The sequence below is a fragment of the Bubalus bubalis genome, chromosome 20, assembly GCF_019923935.1.
Source record: "Bubalus bubalis isolate 160015118507 breed Murrah chromosome 20, NDDB_SH_1, whole genome shotgun sequence".
In the NCBI taxonomy this organism is placed as follows: Eukaryota; Metazoa; Chordata; class Mammalia; order Artiodactyla; family Bovidae; genus Bubalus; species Bubalus bubalis.
In genome coordinates this window covers 5,700,854-5,717,422 of record NC_059176.1, presented here as the reverse complement: position 1 = coordinate 5,717,422, position 16,569 = coordinate 5,700,854, and the positions used below count along the sequence as shown (strand labels likewise).

The 16,569-nt window shown below is 46.9% G+C and overlaps 1 protein-coding gene across 10 annotated transcripts in view; it reads left to right on the top strand.

Annotated features, from left to right (window-relative positions):
* The window catches only part of EML1 (EMAP like 1), a 196,809-nt gene that overhangs the window by 147,707 nt on the left and 32,533 nt on the right, over positions 1–16,569 (top strand). For 6 of the 10 annotated variants that reach the window (XM_044933192.2, XM_044933196.2, XM_044933190.2 and 3 more), the window contains 3 exons: positions 11,386–11,414; positions 12,331–12,387; positions 14,752–14,881. In XM_044933192.2, the coding sequence (XP_044789127.1) occupies positions 11,386–11,414; positions 12,331–12,387; positions 14,752–14,881 (216 nt within the window). The remainder of the gene's footprint in view (positions 1–11,385; positions 11,415–12,330; positions 12,388–14,751; positions 14,882–16,569) is intronic. The other 4 variants (XM_044933194.2, XM_044933193.2, XM_025271667.3 and 1 more) reach the window with 2 other exon arrangements.

The window sequence follows — 16,569 nt, the reverse complement described above, 5'->3', positions numbered from 1 at the left end:
AAAGGCTGAAGGCAAAAGAACAAGGGGGCGGCAGAAGGTGAGACGGCATCACTGACTCAATGGACATTAATTTGAGCAGACTCCTGGAGATAGTGGAGGATAGAGGAGCCTGGCATGCTGCAGTCCATGGGGTCACAAAGGGGCAGACACGACTTAGTGAAGGAACAACAAAAACAAATATATAAGTACAATAATGTATGTATTCTTTTCCATTATGGTTTATTACAAGAGTTATTACTATCGAATATGATTCCCTGTGCTATACAGTAGGTCCTTGTTCGTTATCCATTCTAGATTTAATAGTTTGTATCTGCTAATTGCAAACTCCCAGTCTATCCCTCCCCTGCCCTCTTCCCCTTGGCAGCCACAAGTCTGTTCTGTATGTCTGTGAGTCTGTTTCTTTTTTATGGATAAGTTCAATTTGTATCATATTTTAGAGTCCACGTATAAGTGATATCATTTGTCTTTGTCTGACTTCACTTATTATGATCATCTCTAGGTCCATCCATATTGCTGCACGTGTCGTGATTTCTTTCTTTTTTATGACTGAGCAGTATTCCATTGTGTATATACACATGCACGAACACGCCTTCGTTATCCGTTCATCTGCTGATGGACATTTAGGTTGCTCCCATGTCTTGGCTGCTGTGAATAGTGCTGCTGTGGATATGGGGGTGCGTTATCCTTTTGAATTATACTTCTGTCCAAATATATGCCCAGGAGTGGGACTGCTGGGTCATATAATAGCTCTCTTTTAGTTTTTTAAGGAACCTCCATGCCCACTCCAGTACTCTTGCCTGGAAAATCCCATGGATGGAGGAGCCTGGAAGGCTGCAGTCCATGGGGTCGCTGAGGGTCGGACACGACTGAGCAACTTCACTTTCACTTTTCACTTTCATGCATATGGAGAAGGAAATGGCAACCCGTTCCAGTGTTCTTGCCTGGAGAATCCAGGGACGGGGGAGCCTGGTGGGCTGCCGTCTATGGGGTCGCATAGAGTTGGACACGACTGAAGTGACTTAGCAGCAACAATTAGCGTGCTGTTCTCCATAGTGGCTCCACAGTTTACCTTCCCACTGACAGTGTAGGAGGGTCCCCTTTTCTCCATACTAGTGGAGACAGTCTTTTTGGATGACACCTGGAGGTCCTTGTTGTTCAATCGCTCAGTCGTGTCCGACTCTTTGTGACCCCATGGACTGCAGCACACCAGGCTTCCTAGTCCTTCACCATCTTCCAGAGTTTGCTCAAACTCATGTCCATTGAGTGGGTGCTACCATCCCACCATCTCATCCTCTGTCACCCCTTCTCTTCCTGCCCTCAATCTTTCCCAGCATCATGGTATTCTCCAATGAGTCAGCTCTTCGCATCAGGTGGCCAAAGTATTGGAGCTTCAACTTCAGCATCAGTCCTTCCAATGAATATTCAGGGTTGATTACCTTTAGGATTGACTGGTTTGATCTCCTTGCTGTGCAAGGGACTCTCAAGAGTCTTCTCCAACACCACAATTCTAAAGCATCAGTTCCTCGGCACTCAACTTTCCTTATGGTCCAACTCTCACATCCGTACACGACTACTGGAAAAGCCATCGCTTTGACTGTATGGATGTTTGTCAGCAAAGTGATGTCTCTTTTTAAATCACTGTCTAGGTTTGTCATAGCTTTTCTTCCAATGAACAACCATCTTTTAATTTCATGGCTGCAGTCACTGTCCTCACTGATTTTGGAGCCCAAGAAAATGAAGTCTGTCAGGTCCTTAAGGCTCAGCCTTGCTTTGGTTTTCCTTGAGCATCACTGATGGTGGGATCTAAATCTTAATGTTCGACCTGGGTTCAAGTCCTTCATCCACTGGCTGCTCACCCTCTCTTGTGCCCTGATATCCACATCTGCCAACACTGGCTCCCACTTCCCCCAGCAGGATTTATTTTCCCCTGTGAAGTAATTGACTATTACACAAGGTAACCTGTGTTTGGGGATATCCAAATATACAAAAAGAGGAAAGGAAAACCCTCTATAATCATGGCAGTCAGAGGATTCGCAGCTCCCATTTTATTGTGTTTCCATCCAGACGTTATTTCTAGGGTGTTGTGTGTATATAATTTTTACATAAATTATATTCTTCTGCATACATTTTGTAACCTCTTTTTCATTGGCTGTGTAAGCATGCCTTTGTGTCAGGAAATATACTCTTACAACATTTTCTCAGATGAGGACCATCATTTACCTAGATGAATGCACTTTAATTGGGCATTTGGGAATCAGGAAAACTTTTCTAGTCCAGTCAGCCCAGCCCAACCTCTGGAACAATGCTTGGCATACAGTAGGTGCTCGGCCGCTTAGTTGTGTCTGACTCTTTGTGGCCCCGTGGACTGTAGCTCACCAGGCTCCTCTGCCCATGGAATTTTCCAGGCATGAATACTGGTGTGGAGTGCCATTTCCTTCTCCAGGGGATCTTCTCAACCCAGGGATCAAGCCCACATCACTTACGTCTTCTGCATGGGCAGGAGGAGTCTTTACCACTAACGCCACCTGAGAAGCCCTAGTAGGTACAGTTCAATTCAGTTCAGTTCAGCCGCTCAATCGTGTCCGACTCTTTGCGACCCCATGAATTGCAGCACACCAGACCTCCCTGTCCATCACCGACTCCCGGAGTTCACCCAAACCCACGTCCATCGAGTTGGTGATGCCATCCAGCCATCTCATCCTCTGTCGTCCCCTTTTCCTCCTGCCCCCAATCCCTCCCAGCATCAGAGTCTTTTCCAATGAGTCAACTCTTCGCATGAGGTGGCCAAAGCACTGGAGTTTCAGCTTTAAGATCATTCCTTCCAAAGAACACCCAGGGCTGATCTCCTTCAGAATGGACTGGTTGGATCTCCTTGCAGTGAACAGTATGAACAGTATGAACAGTAGGTACCCAATAAGTATTTGTTGAATGTATCTTTTTTACCCCAGCCAATATAACAGGAAGAATTTAGGCTTAAGGAGCGTCATGGCCATATCCGTTTTAATCCCAGCTCTGCCACTTTTGTTCTGGGACTGTGAACTAGTTACTTAATCTCACTGAGGTTCCTCTCAGCACCAGTGAAAACTAGCCCCTATCCACCGCCCAGGGCTGCTGTGAGGGTTAAACAAGATAGTGTACGTCGGTAGCACCCTTGGCATGGGGCTTGCCACCCCTGGGACTCCATAGGTGATAGTCACCACTGTTATTTGCCTTCTCCATTCTAGCGTTTGGGCTGATGTTTGCACAGCTTTTCTCACCCCAGTCCTCAATCCTGAGTGCCTCTCTTCTTCAGGACATTCCAGAATTCTCCAACTTCCATTAGAGACCTCACAAATTCTGCCCCCTTATTCAGTCACTTTCCCAGCACCGCTTGACTCACTGAGCCCCTGCTGTATGCGGGACACAGCATGAGGCATGGCGGGAAGTGGAAAGGAGCAGCCCACGAAGACTCGTGCTCTCAACAGACACAATTGACACCCGCAGCTGAAAAGGGTCAATGTCCTCCATTTCCAAAGGTCGCTGCCCACACCAGGAAGGCAAAGGACAGTCAACTCAACAGGAAAGTAGGTAAAAGGTGTGAGCAGAGGCAGTTCACCGAGAAAGAAGTACAAATAGCCAATTAATTAAGGAAAAGATGTTCAAACTCCGTCTTCATTAAAGTAACGCAAATCTAAGTAAGAAGACGGCATGTGTAGAAAAATCTTTTTATTGTATTATAAAATCAAAAAGCCCAAAATCAAACAAATGCACAGCTTGGTGAGTGACAGCTTCTAACAGTTAGTACATGGAGGCTCCCCTTGTCCTTAGTGACGTATGTATGTGTCTGGAGGCCTGGCAGGGAGAGGAGAGCTCTAGCCAATCCTGCAAGACCCGACTCGGCATGCCCGTCTCTGGGAAGCCTGCCTGAGAGCCCCGGTCTGAGTTAGCCGCCCTCCAGATTGCTTTGTTCCTTCCCTGGTGGCTCAGATGGTAAAGAATCCGCCTACAGTGCAGGAGACGTGGATTTGATACCTGGGTGAGGAAGATCCCCTGGCGAAGGATATGATAACTCACTCCAGTATTCTTGCCTGGGAAATCCCATGGGTACAGGAGCCTGGCGGGCCACAGTCCTTGGGGTGGCAGAGTCAGACACAACTCAGCGACTAACACACACATTAACTGTGTAACTCCCTCCCCACCTGCCAGGGGCATCACCACCCTCCCCCCACCCGCTACACCTTTAAGCTTCAGGAGGGCATTAAAGAGCTGGGTCTTTTTTTTGTCTTCTTTGTATTCCTAGCACTTTGCACAGGTCTGGCACACAGTAAGTGCTCAAACAAACATTCACTGAATGAATGAAAAAATGTTTCCCATATACTTAAATTGTTAAAACTATGATCATTTAAGAACTATGCAAATAGCACCACCTATTGGTGGGTGATTTTAACACTACATTTGGATTCTAAAACATTTACACTGGAAATGAGGTGACTTAAATGAATTTTTTTTTTTTTAATGAAAAGATTGTTTCAGTCTTTAAGCCAAGGGGTCATTTACTTTTTAACAAATGTTAAAATATATAAGCACTGATATTCTTTATTTTGTTTCAGTTTTGAGGCTGTTAGGTGAGGAGCTCAAAAATACATGTAGGTTATTGTCAGTGAAATTAGGAGGAAGAGGGAAGATATTAATTAATAACCACATGTTAAGTACTTTGTTACATGTTATATTTGATCCTGCAATTACCCTGTGCCTCACAGTGCTTTGGGTCCTGTTTTATAGATGAAAGAATCTAGTGTTTGTGGAGGTGAAGTGATTTGCCCAAATAAAACACGAATCCAGCTGACTTCAAAATCTCTGCCCCTTCTGCCGTGTTAAACTGAAGTATTGGTTGGAGATGTCTATGAAGCAGTAGTTTTTGACCCCAATAGTGACTTCTAAATATTTTAAATCTATAGTTCCTGAATGACCCTACTTGTATTATAGTTAAAAGCTGCTTACTTAGGGCAGTTTATAAAAGAATCATCATTTACGTAGCAGAGTATTTTGACTTCCAACAGGGATTATATTCCATCAAGTGAAATCATTTTCAGGAGTCACGGTACTGTGTTCTGGGAGGTACCATTTTTATAGATGAGTAAGTCTCAGGGGAAAAAAAAGTTTGACTTTGGAACAGTGTCTTCCTCGACCAGGCTTTCTTAATCATTTTCTGAAGCAAGCATGTCTTCTCAGAAGCATCTGGCCCGTTTCAGTCCTCCCGAATCCCCGTCTCCCAGAGTGCCCTGTTACACAGGCCACCCATGTGGCAGAGACCTGCTCTCAGGACTTTGGGGTAAATTAGTAACAGATATGAAAATGCTAGGGCTTCCCTGGTGGCTCAGATGGTAAAGAATTCGCCTGCCAATGCAGGAGACCTGTCTTCAGTCCCTGAGTGGGGAAGATCCCCTGGAGAAGGAAATGGCAGCCCACTCCAGTATACTTGCCTGGAGAATTCCATGGACAGAGGAGCCTGGCGGCAACAGTCCATGGGGTCGCAACGAGTCGGACAGGACTGAGTGACTAACACTTTCACTTTCACAAACGTGCTAAGTGCAGATCCCACCACAGGGCTAGAGTTTGGGAATATTCATTGCATCCGAGTCTGAACGAATTCTTGGCAGGACTCTCTTCCCCTGACACACACCCAGCCTGCAGTGCGGCATCTGAATTATAGCAGATGAAGGGGGAAGTAGCCGCTTGTGACAGCCCTGGGGCCCAAAGTCCACACTGAATATTTATTTACGGGGATTTGGTGCCACGTGACTTGGTCCTGGGCGGTTATAGCCACTTCATGGGTGTGAACTCGCAGCTTCCGGTGGGAGCTTTTCTTTGTGCCCACTGTCTGGCTTCCTCTCGCTGCCTTCAGATCCAGCTACTGGTCTGGGGAAGGCTCCAGGTGACCTCACCTCCCCCTCTGACCCCCCGGTACTGCTTATACGAGGAGGAGTCATTCAGAGAGTCTCCTGAACCGTCCCGCCCTAGGCAGAGTACAGCTAAGCCAAGCTTTTTCAGCAGATCGCCTTCCTGCCAAAAAAAACAACCGCACCGGACGGCACCACTGTTCCTTTAGGAGACACTGGCCCCGGCCGCCTAATGCCAGACAAGCCTAGAGATGAGGGTCTGCCTGCCGGGATGGATATCCTTCCGCCCCTGTGGGCGCACTTCCATCCTGCACCTCCATCAGTGCTGACTCTGGACTTGGATGGGCATGAAGGGAGCCTCACTCTGCTCCCCTCCCCGCCCCCCACGCCACCCTGGGGACCAGGCCCTGGCTGCAGAGGCTGTGTGAAGTCACCCACTTCAGTTTTCCCTGGAGCTCACTCTGCGGAGTGGGTGACCGGAGACAGACCACATAACACCTTGAGAGGCGGTCGTCTCTTGGTCCAAGTGGGTTCACAGCCCGGGCGTGTTTCCAGCGTGCTGGATCTGAAGCTCTACTGAGGAGCTCACTCTCAGCTCTACTGATGCTGAGTTCAGGATCGGACAGGTGATGGGCGCCCGGCTCCCGTGAGCTGATGTTGACTGGGGCGACAGCGTCTTTAACTTCGGATCACTGTCGTCATCGGCTCTGTGGGTTTCCCTTCTGTCCGCGGTTGGGAAGATTCATTGTCCTTTTATAGGTTTGCATTCATAAGACAGGCACTCGTGATTGGAATAGGCCCTTTCCCTGGCCTCTTGCCTTTCAGGAGGGTGGTGCGTTGGCAGGGATCATGGATTCTAAAGTAAATATATTCATAGTATATTTTTCTATAGAAATTTAACTTTCTAAAATAATGAAACGTAGCAATGGTATGTTTCCTAAACACACTTTGTATCAGTTGCTCAGTCCTGTCCAACTCTTTGTGATCCTATGAACTGTATCCTGCCGGGCTCCTCTGTCCATGAGATTCTCCAGGCAAGAATACTCGAGGGGGCTGCCATTTCCTCCTCCAAGAGATCTTCCTAGGGATCCAGCCAGGGTCTCTTGCATTGCAGGCAGATTCTTTACCATCTGAGCCACCAGGGATGCCTGGTACCCAAAGGGTAGCCCATCGTTTAGAGCAGGATTTGAAGAACTATGGGCACTTCAGTACCTGATACTTCTCAGTGACCTCCAGCTGATAACACTCAGGCTGCCTTTTTCTGATCTTTTAACAGAGATCTTTTATCCATCTTCTTACGGTGCTTCAGCATCAGAATTCCACTAGCCTCCCTATATTTGGAGTTCACATTCGCCTATGAATGTTCTCTAAGATAAACATAATCCGTAATTGCTCTTTTCTATCTCTTGGGAAGGTTCTGGGTTGCTTATATCTGTGTCACGGACTCGGCATCTTTCTACTTCCGTGATCAAAGTCATGATGGAAAAAAAAATAGCTTTCCTGTCTTCTAATTCCCTGCCTAGCTTCCCTCACTGGTGGATGTGCTTTGTAGAGATCTGTTTTAGCTTTTCCTCTTGTGTCCTTGAATCTAATAAGATATAAAATTTGGAGTTAAGACTTGTTCTTCCACTTAAAAAAAAAAAATCACATGAGTGTCACTCCCTCCAATAACAAGAACAAGCCAGGTAAGCCCACCATAGAGCCACGGTCACTAAGTGATGCAATGAACTCCAACCCCACAAGTGACAGGCCCCTCTTAGGTGGGACTGCGACCACTGCTGAAATCTTTGCAGAGCTGCAGGAAGAGGAGGAATGGGAGGAAGAGGAGGAAAGCAGCTGAAAGCTTCTAGAATCCTGCGAGGCTGGGTGTGGACTGGCATGGTGGTATGGACTGGCATGGGTGGACTCTCGGGAGCCCCAGGCTCAAGGTGAACCTTCGTGCATGCGTGCTCACACACACACGCGCACACACACATTCTTCCCACACAGCCAGGGAGTAGGACAGAGTCCTGAAGCCCCCCTCTCAGAGCCCAGGCATGGTAGTTCCTGAAGGATGCTCTACACTGGGCCTTTCATGGGAACCAGGTGCTGTTCAGCTGCCCTGAAGGAGGGACGAGGACCCTGAGAGGGGCCCTGGTAGGGCAGGGCGTGGTGAAGCCTGAGCACCAGCTGGGAGGATGGCAGGAAGCATCAGGCACCGGGCAGCACCAACTACTTCGGGGAGTGGTGGGGGGCAGCGGGGGCCAGGGCCACTGAGACACGCCCCCGCCCCCAGCCCACCCAGCCAGATGCAGATCCACAGGGCCAGCCAAGTCAGAGGCAGGGAGGGCTCCAGACCCTACCAGCTTCCAGTCAGCAGCTGAAGGCTGTTACAGGCCCTGGGTCACAGCTGTGAACAGCAATCCCTGCCCTTCTGGGCTTCCCTCCTGATGGGGAGAGACATGATAATGAAGATAAATCTGGGCTTCCCAGGTGGTGGTCATGGTAAAGAACCCGCCTGCCAACGCAGGAGACGGAAGAGACCCAGGTTCAATCCCTGGGTGGGGAAGATCCCCTGGAGGAGGAAATCGCAACCCACCCCAGTATTCTTGCCTGGAGAATCCCGTGGACAGAGGAGCCTGACGGGCTACAGTCCATGGGGTCACAAAGAGTCAAGACATGACTGAAGCGACTTAGCACGCACGCATGGGCAGGGTGTGAGGAGCAGGACAGGGCGGATCTGAGCACAGGCCCAGCCATGCATTGTCCCTGGCGGGGAGGGGGCAGCGTCCAGGGGGTGGGTAGCTGGGGTCCACGCCTGGCTCGGGAGGTGCTAACCCAGTCACAGGACAGCGAGGACAGAGCGTCTGGAACTCCATGACTGAGGGGAGAGAGAGATGGGATTAGAAAAACGTCGGGGTCCATAGATGTTGTTTAGGGCCTTCAGGGCCAGTGGAAGGCAGGCTTTGTGTTAAAGGTGTGCTGGACCCACAGAGTACTGTTTCAGTGACCAGTGGCTCGTGTTCAGAAATCTTGCCCCATAGCAGATCCACCTCCTTGAGACACACTAAACCCCTTTCAAAGCATCAGCAAAGAGTTTCCCATATATATGGCATAATATCAACTGAAAATCAAGGCCGTTAATAAATGCTGTCATCTGTTACATCATGGGATTAAGGGCAGTTTTTGCTGGCAGTGTTTCTCAGCATATCCCCAGTTAAAAATAGAGGAGAAAAGTGGCATGAGGGTGGTATCTGCCCTGGTTTGCATGTTTCATTATGCAGACTTGGAAAATGCAGGCGCCTCTGCAGCACCATGGTCCTCCCAGCCCCCCTGGGTGGATGTGGTTTTAGTCGCTTCAGTCGTGTCTTACTCTTTGCGATCCCATGGACTATAGTCCACCAGGCTCCTCTGTCCATTTGATTTCCCAGGTAAGAATACTGGAGTGGGTTGCCATTTCCTCCTCCAGGGGATCTTCCCAACCCAGGAATCAAACCCGAGTCTCCTGCATTGCAGGCAGATTCTTTACCAACTGAGCTACAAGGGAATCCCAAAATTTTGGGGGTGGGTTTCATTTATTTACTGTGTCTTGTTCTATATGTTAAAGTGGGAGGTATTCTGGGAAGCGGGGGGCAGGAGCGGGCGGTGGGTACCATGGAGGACGGCGTGGGCGTTGGAGTCTTGCAGACTTGAGTTCAAGGGCTGGCTCTGTGTTTGAACAGGATTCACTTCCTGCCATCCTTGGGGGTCCCCTCCCCTGTCTGGCATGAGGTGGCAGTCTTCCCATGGGCAGCTGTCCGGTTGTCACGGGGAAGACCGTGCCCTCCTGCACTTGGTGGGGGACTCCCCAGGCAGGCCGTCTTATGGGAAGCTTGCCCCTAGGGGTGACCTCAGCCCGTCCGTGGTGTGCCCTTGGACAGGGTGGGCATCTGGCTTCCCAGGTGCAGTCATGGGGTCTCCCATGGTTGAGACAGTGAGGTCCCCCCATGTCCCAGGATGTGGCCACACCCCAATAGTCCTTATTCTTCCGTCCTTTCCCCTGCCCCCTCATCTTCCCCCCAGGAGCCATCCTCCTGGGAGTTGTTCAGTCACCCAGTCGTGTCTGACTCTTTTCGACCTCATGGAGTGCAGCACGCCAGACCTCCCCGTTCCTCACCATCTCCCAAAGTTTGCCCAAGTCCATGTCCTTTGCATCGGTGGTGCCATCCAGCTATCTCATCCTCTGATGCCCTCTTTTCTTTCTGCCCTCAATCTCTGCCAGCATCAGGGACTTTTCCAATGAGTTGGCTGTTTGCATCAGATGACCAAAATACTGGAGCTTCAGATTCAGCATCGGTTCTTCCAGCGAGTATTCAGGGTTGATTTCCCTTAAGAGTGACTGGTTTGATCTCCACACTGTCCAGGGGTCTTTCAGGAGCCTTCCCCAGCACCACAGTTCGAAGGCATCAATTCTTTGGCATTCTGCCTTCTTTATAGTCCAGCTCTCACAACCGTGCGTGACCACTGGGAAGACCACAACCTTGACCGTACGGACCTTTGGCGGCAGAGTAGTGTCTCTGCTTTTCAGCACAGTCTAGGTTTGTCATAGCTTTCCTGCCAAGAAGCAGTTGTCCTCTGATTTCATGGCCTCAGTCACCATCTGCAGTGATTTTTGAGCCCAAGAAGAGGAAATTTGTCACTACTTCCACCTTTTCTCCTTCTGTTTGCCATAAAGTAACGGGGCCTGATGGCATGATCTTAGTTTTTTAACATTTAGTTTTAAGCTGGCTCTTTGACTCTCCTCCTTCATCAAGAGGTTCTTTAGCTCCTCCCCTTTCAGGAGCCTGGTGCTAAAGTTCTCTCGCCAAAGCCCCTGAGACAGGAGTTTGCTAGTTTTAAGTCAGTTCTTCAAATAATCTGCCAGAAGCACGTGGGGAAGAAAAACAAACCTTGCTACGCATTTAGGCAGGGCTGTTCCCGTCTTGATTAACCACGCGTTTTCCTTCTCCAAACCTTTCTTTGCTCTCATAAAAAGTACAGCTTTGGTGATAAAGTTGGGATTGTCATCCCTGGCACTTGGTTTTAAGCATTTTTGTTTACGCTGTTCCTCTTTGCGGTTACGTGGCTTTGTGTTTCTTTTTAACATACGTTCTTCACTCGGCATCTGTGTGACGAACTAGTGTGGCTAGTGGGTGAGGGGTCTTCTGTGACTGAGACTAACCACCAGCCCATGCTTCCCTTTAAGAACTGTTTTGGGGGACTTCCCTGGTGGTCTGGAGGTTTAGACTTTGCCTTCCAGTGAGGGGATGTGGGTTCAACCCCTGGTCAGAGAGCTAAGATCCCACATGCCTCCAGGCAGGGGAAACCAAAGCATAAAACAGAAGCAATGTTGTAACAGATTCAATAAAGGCTTTAAAAAGGGTACATATCGTAAGCTGATTTGCCTTGTTGTATGGCAGAAACCAACACAAGGCTATAAAAGCCATTTTCCTCCAATTAAACATAAATTTAGAAAGAAATAAAACCTATTTTGGTTTTGTCTCCACAGCAAACCCAAGGAGCCGGTCTTCAGCGCAGGTAAGGCTGGTTGAATGCCAGTGCGGGCGCCCCTTACTCACCGCGGTACCTGAGGGGCAGTAAAAGTGGTTGTTGAGGGGCAGCTGGGATGGGCGGAACACGGGGGTCTGTGTGGAGGGGCTGGGGGCTGAGTGCTCACTATCAGCCTGTACCTGGGGGTCTGGCGACTCACATCACTTAGAGACCACCCAGAAAAGGGTCATAAAGACTAAACCCTTCATTTGCCCCCATTTAAAACAGATTCAAGAGACATCCATAAGGAGAAAGAGTGACATGCTGTTACATGAAATTTCTCGGTTAAAACACCCTGTTGCCTTTCTCGCCCCTTCCTTACTAATGGGGGCTCTCCCATCACCAGCATTTGCGTTTCTCTTGAAAGGGAAAGTCTCTGATGTATCCAGTTACAACTTTATCTAAAAGCGACTTTCTTTTTCTGCCTGTGATTTCCTAAACTGCCAACTAATGGTCCATATATATCTTTCCATGTATCTTTTCTAACACGTGTTATAATAAGGGAGCTGCTATTTTTAGGATAGTAAGCTTATTTGAAAGCATACTTAAAAATGCAAAATCTTTGACAAGATTTTGTGCAATGGGCTAAATAAATTCATTTAATTTTCCAAGTTTCTTTCCCCCCCCCTTAAGTTCAGCATCGAAACACGAGAGTCAGACTTTCCTATTTATGCGCATGTGCCTCAATATTCATTTCATTTTCAGGAAGCATGAAATTACTCACTGAAAATGTAATCGCCCTCAGCCTGCAGAGTAGGTCTGGTGTACACTTGTCAGAACCCCTGAAATGTGTCCAGGTTTTTCTAGCCGTGGGGGCGGGGGAGCCTCTGGGCCTGGGGGCTCAAGAGCGCCCCCTGCAGGCAGGCCAGTCACTCTCGCAGTGCCCCCTCATCTCTTTACCCAGCACTTCTGTCTCTGTCTCCGAAATCCCAAGGGAAACGCCGGGTGACGCACTGCAAAGGTAGGCGGCATTTCTGAAGCCTCATAGCTCTCTGAGCAAAGCTGCGCCCCAGGCTGCAGAAACTCTTTTCATACAGGCCACCAGCTACCCTCCTTGTATGAAAATGCTTTGTGATGCAAACCACATGGGTTTACTGGGCGTTCAAAGCAGTCCTGAGCATTTACTCGGGCGGGTCTGACTGAGGAGCTAAAAACTAGACCTTCGGTGATGATTGGCTGATGACAAGAACTCTTTTTAAAATCTGTATGAATGTTAAGAGAGCTATAGGGCGAGCCCTGGATGCCCCGTTTTCTGGAACCTGCACCGCTGCTGGCCGCTCCCTGTGGCACCTCTGGGTTTGGGGGTTGTGTGCTGTTATCCTAACATGCCTGAAAAAAAGAACAAGCAAGCAAAGATTGCTTTCCCTCGCTGCGGTTTTTTTTTTTTTTTTTTTTTTTAAGATGTAGAATGTCTGACTTAGCTGTCCAGAACAGTGCCAAGGCTAACTCCAGAGCTTTTCTTCTCGGTCCAGTGATGTAGATCTGCCCATTAAGTAAACCTGTCATAAGGACTTTTCCAGTACATAACGATATACTCAAGTAGATATTCCATCTATATGGATTTTTGGTGTGTGCTGCAGGGTGACATTATATTCCCTTTATTCTGAATCTGCATTCCGTGATTCCCCTCTTACATAGGGAATTCATGGAATCACTTGTCATTTAAGCCACCACACCCGCCCCTCTTTGTCCCCCTTCCATTGATCTACTGAGTGCCTTTAGGGTCTTCAGTTGTGATGGCCACACCATCTGAAGAGCTGAGATGTGGTTGAGGGATGAAGGAAGGGAAGGGGGCAGGTGAGATGAGCATGGGTAGATGCACAGAGCGGGTGGGTGTGTAGGTAGCAGAGACAGAGAGAGAAGGACCCCCAGGGTGGGGGGCAGTTGTGGCCAGTGATGTCGTATACAGGAAGAGGGGGCAGGGCAGTTAGAGCGCTGGGTCCAGCAGGTAGGAGAGCAGGAGAAGGATCCTGAATCCAGTGTGGGCCTTGATGGGTTTGGTAGCTAAGATGACCAGGGTAGGGGGTGGAGGCCTCTGATGGGCTCCTCCCAGTGGAACTGGGGAGGATAGAGCCTAGTGAGGAGCACTCTCATAGGAGCACCACAGAACACAGCAGCTGGCACACTGGGCAGGAGTGAACACATGTTGGTTTTTACTTAAAAGTCAGATTTAATATGCAGAGTGGAGAGTGTGTCACATGCATGCATTTAAGACCTGAATTGCACACACACCGTAAAAGTGCAACGGCCTCTCAGTTTTTAGGCAATATCGCACGTGGCTTTGTCTGAAAATCCTCAGGAATAAGGCTTACAAGACTAATTTGCGAATGTGGTACTTACAACGTTATAATCATTTTATGACTTCCTTAGCAGTTTCCTCTCTGGGCATAATTTTTCTGTTGAGTTATGGTACAGCCCCAACTGCCCGATTTAAATGCCATTAAGGGGCCCAGTCCTTTGATCTGCAATGAAGCATCAGAATGCAGTGAGTTCTGAATCCAAACAATTCATCAGGAGCTCACAAGACATGTTCTTTGGCCTTATTATATCTTGAAAACTGTAGCCAGAAAACCTTAGATTGTTTATCTTTGTTTAAAGTCAGGAGTGGCCCCTTGTTGGTGTATTACTGGATTTTACTTTCATCCCTATAATTTATTAAAGATTCAGAAGTGATTTTATTATAAAAATGTTTGTTCTAGAAAGGTTTATTCCCCAGCTTCTCCCTCTAATGGGTCTTTTGTTCTTTTCTTTTCTGTTTCTAGCTTTTCTTTGAGCATTTTCCTTTTTGCATGCATCCCAGCATGTACTTCTGCCGGTTTTGTGCCCTTTGCACTTGAATTATCCAATGTGAAAGATACATAAAGACACATTTTTACATTGCACTATAACAAACCGATTTAAATATTGAAAGATATTTTATGAATTTTGATACTGCAATTGTATATCCATTGAACTCAATAAAAAAAATTTAAGTGGATTTCTTGTGTTAGTTGTAATTTTTTGGGGTGGCATTCTCCCCCTCCTGATGATAAAGAACCTATAGGCACTAAAATCTCTCATGGAGAATAATTGTTGGAGTCTAATTCTTTTCTGCCTATTATAATTTCTCACATTACTTAAGTAAGCAGAATGTCAAAGGCAAACAAGGTGAACATTTTTATTTCAAACTGTTTGTGTTTAAGTTAGTTTTCCCTAGGATTTTAATCAGAAATGACATAAAGGGCAACGTTTCTACTTTTGCATTGGAAGGATGGAGAAAATATAACTTTTTTTCAGGTACCCTGGGCACCAAGGTGTCTCACTGATGTCTTTGTTCTCTTCATAGAAGAAGGATATGTAAAAATGTTTCTTCGTGGACGCCCTGTTACCATGTACATGCCCAAAGATCAAGTGGATTCTTACAATTTGGAAGCAAAAGTAGAACTGCCAACCAAGAGACTGAAGCTGGAATGGGTGTATCCTTTGTTCATTAAGTCTGACCTGAAGTCATCAGTTGATGAGTGCTTTTATTGAAATTCAGTGGTAGAAACCCATAAAACTAAATCATGATGGCAAAAAGTTTTTAAATCCAAAGAAAGAAAGAAGAGCTCCTTGGAAGGAAGGACTAGCATTGCCCCTCAACCAAGTAGGGCTTTGGCCGACCTTGGGAATCTTAACTTCAAGTTAACAGTGACTAGGGACTTTCCTGGTAGTCCGGTGGTTAAGACTTTGCCTTCCAATGCAGGGGGTATGGGTTCAATCCGTGATTGAGGAACTAAGATCCCACATGCCACAGGGTGGGATCTTAACTTTGTAACTCAATGATACATCAATTTAAAAAAGCAAAAAAAATAAAAATAAAAAACCTTAAAACACAGTGACTAATTGAACATGAGTATGGACTCAGTACTAAATGAAAGGAATACAATACAACGTATGGCTTAAGTTAAACGGACACATAGCATCAATACAATACCACTGGGAAAAAGGGAAAAGCTCTCATAAAATCTAGGCCACAGAAATCTGAGTCAGCCATATGACTAGCGTTCTTGCAATAAAGCTGCTAGAATCTTCATAATATGAGGCTTGGGGAAGTGAATGAACTACCAAGGAGGGAATAAAAGAAAGACAAGAAATCAAGAAATAGAGCCTGTGAAAGAGGGTGAGGTGTTGTTTTGGGTTTTTTTTTTATTTTACTATTTTGTTTTACTTTAGAAACCCACAGAGTCCACCTTCCAGTCCATCCAGACTTTAAGACAAAGAGCAAACATCCTTTCTTCACCCTCAAACAGCTGTTTATTGAATACCAGTTTAATGCCAAACCCTGACAACAGATTACTTGAAGTTGGTTTAAACTGAAGCTATTGTTATTTCACTTAGAAGAATTACTATTTGAAATTATAAAATCATATTCCTTGGAAATTTTTTGCAATTATTTCTGTACCTAAATTTCTCAAAATATTTTTTTTATTTTTTCGGATTCAGATGTCACCAAGTGTCCACCTGTACCTATTCTGCCGTCTGTATTGGCACATGAAGAGTGACCCCATTCTTCTTTAAGCCACTACTTGTTTGAATTGGTTAAATCAAATCTGAAATACATTATTCAAAACATAGTTGTTCAACCTGCTCCCAACTCGTATTTCAAAAGGTGGGAAACAGTGGAATGTGCAGCAAATAAATGGTGGTTTTTCACATCCAAGTTCAAGTGATGTTTTGCTCTGAAAGAGTTTTCAAGGTTTGGAACCATATATGCTAAAATCTTAACAGGTTATTATCCCTGAGGAGCTGTGGATGGTTAGGACAAGGAGGACCTAAATTTGTTACCTTTTATTGATATATAGATACATGAGCCTCCCTGGTGGGTCAGATGGTAAAGAATCTGCCGGCAATGCAGAAGACCTGGGTTCCATCCCTGAGTCAGGAAGATCCCCTGGAGAAGGGAATGGCAACTCACTCCAATATTCTTTGCCAGAGCATTCCATGGACAGAGGAGCCTGGCAGGCTGCAGTCCATGGGGTCGCAGTCAGACACACGTGAGCGACTAACACTTTCACTTTCCATGGCAGCGAGAGCCCAGAGAGCTAACCACTAGACAGCCAGGTGACTTCATATATGCATGCATACTGTTCACACCTTTCACACGTATTTTTTATAATGTAAA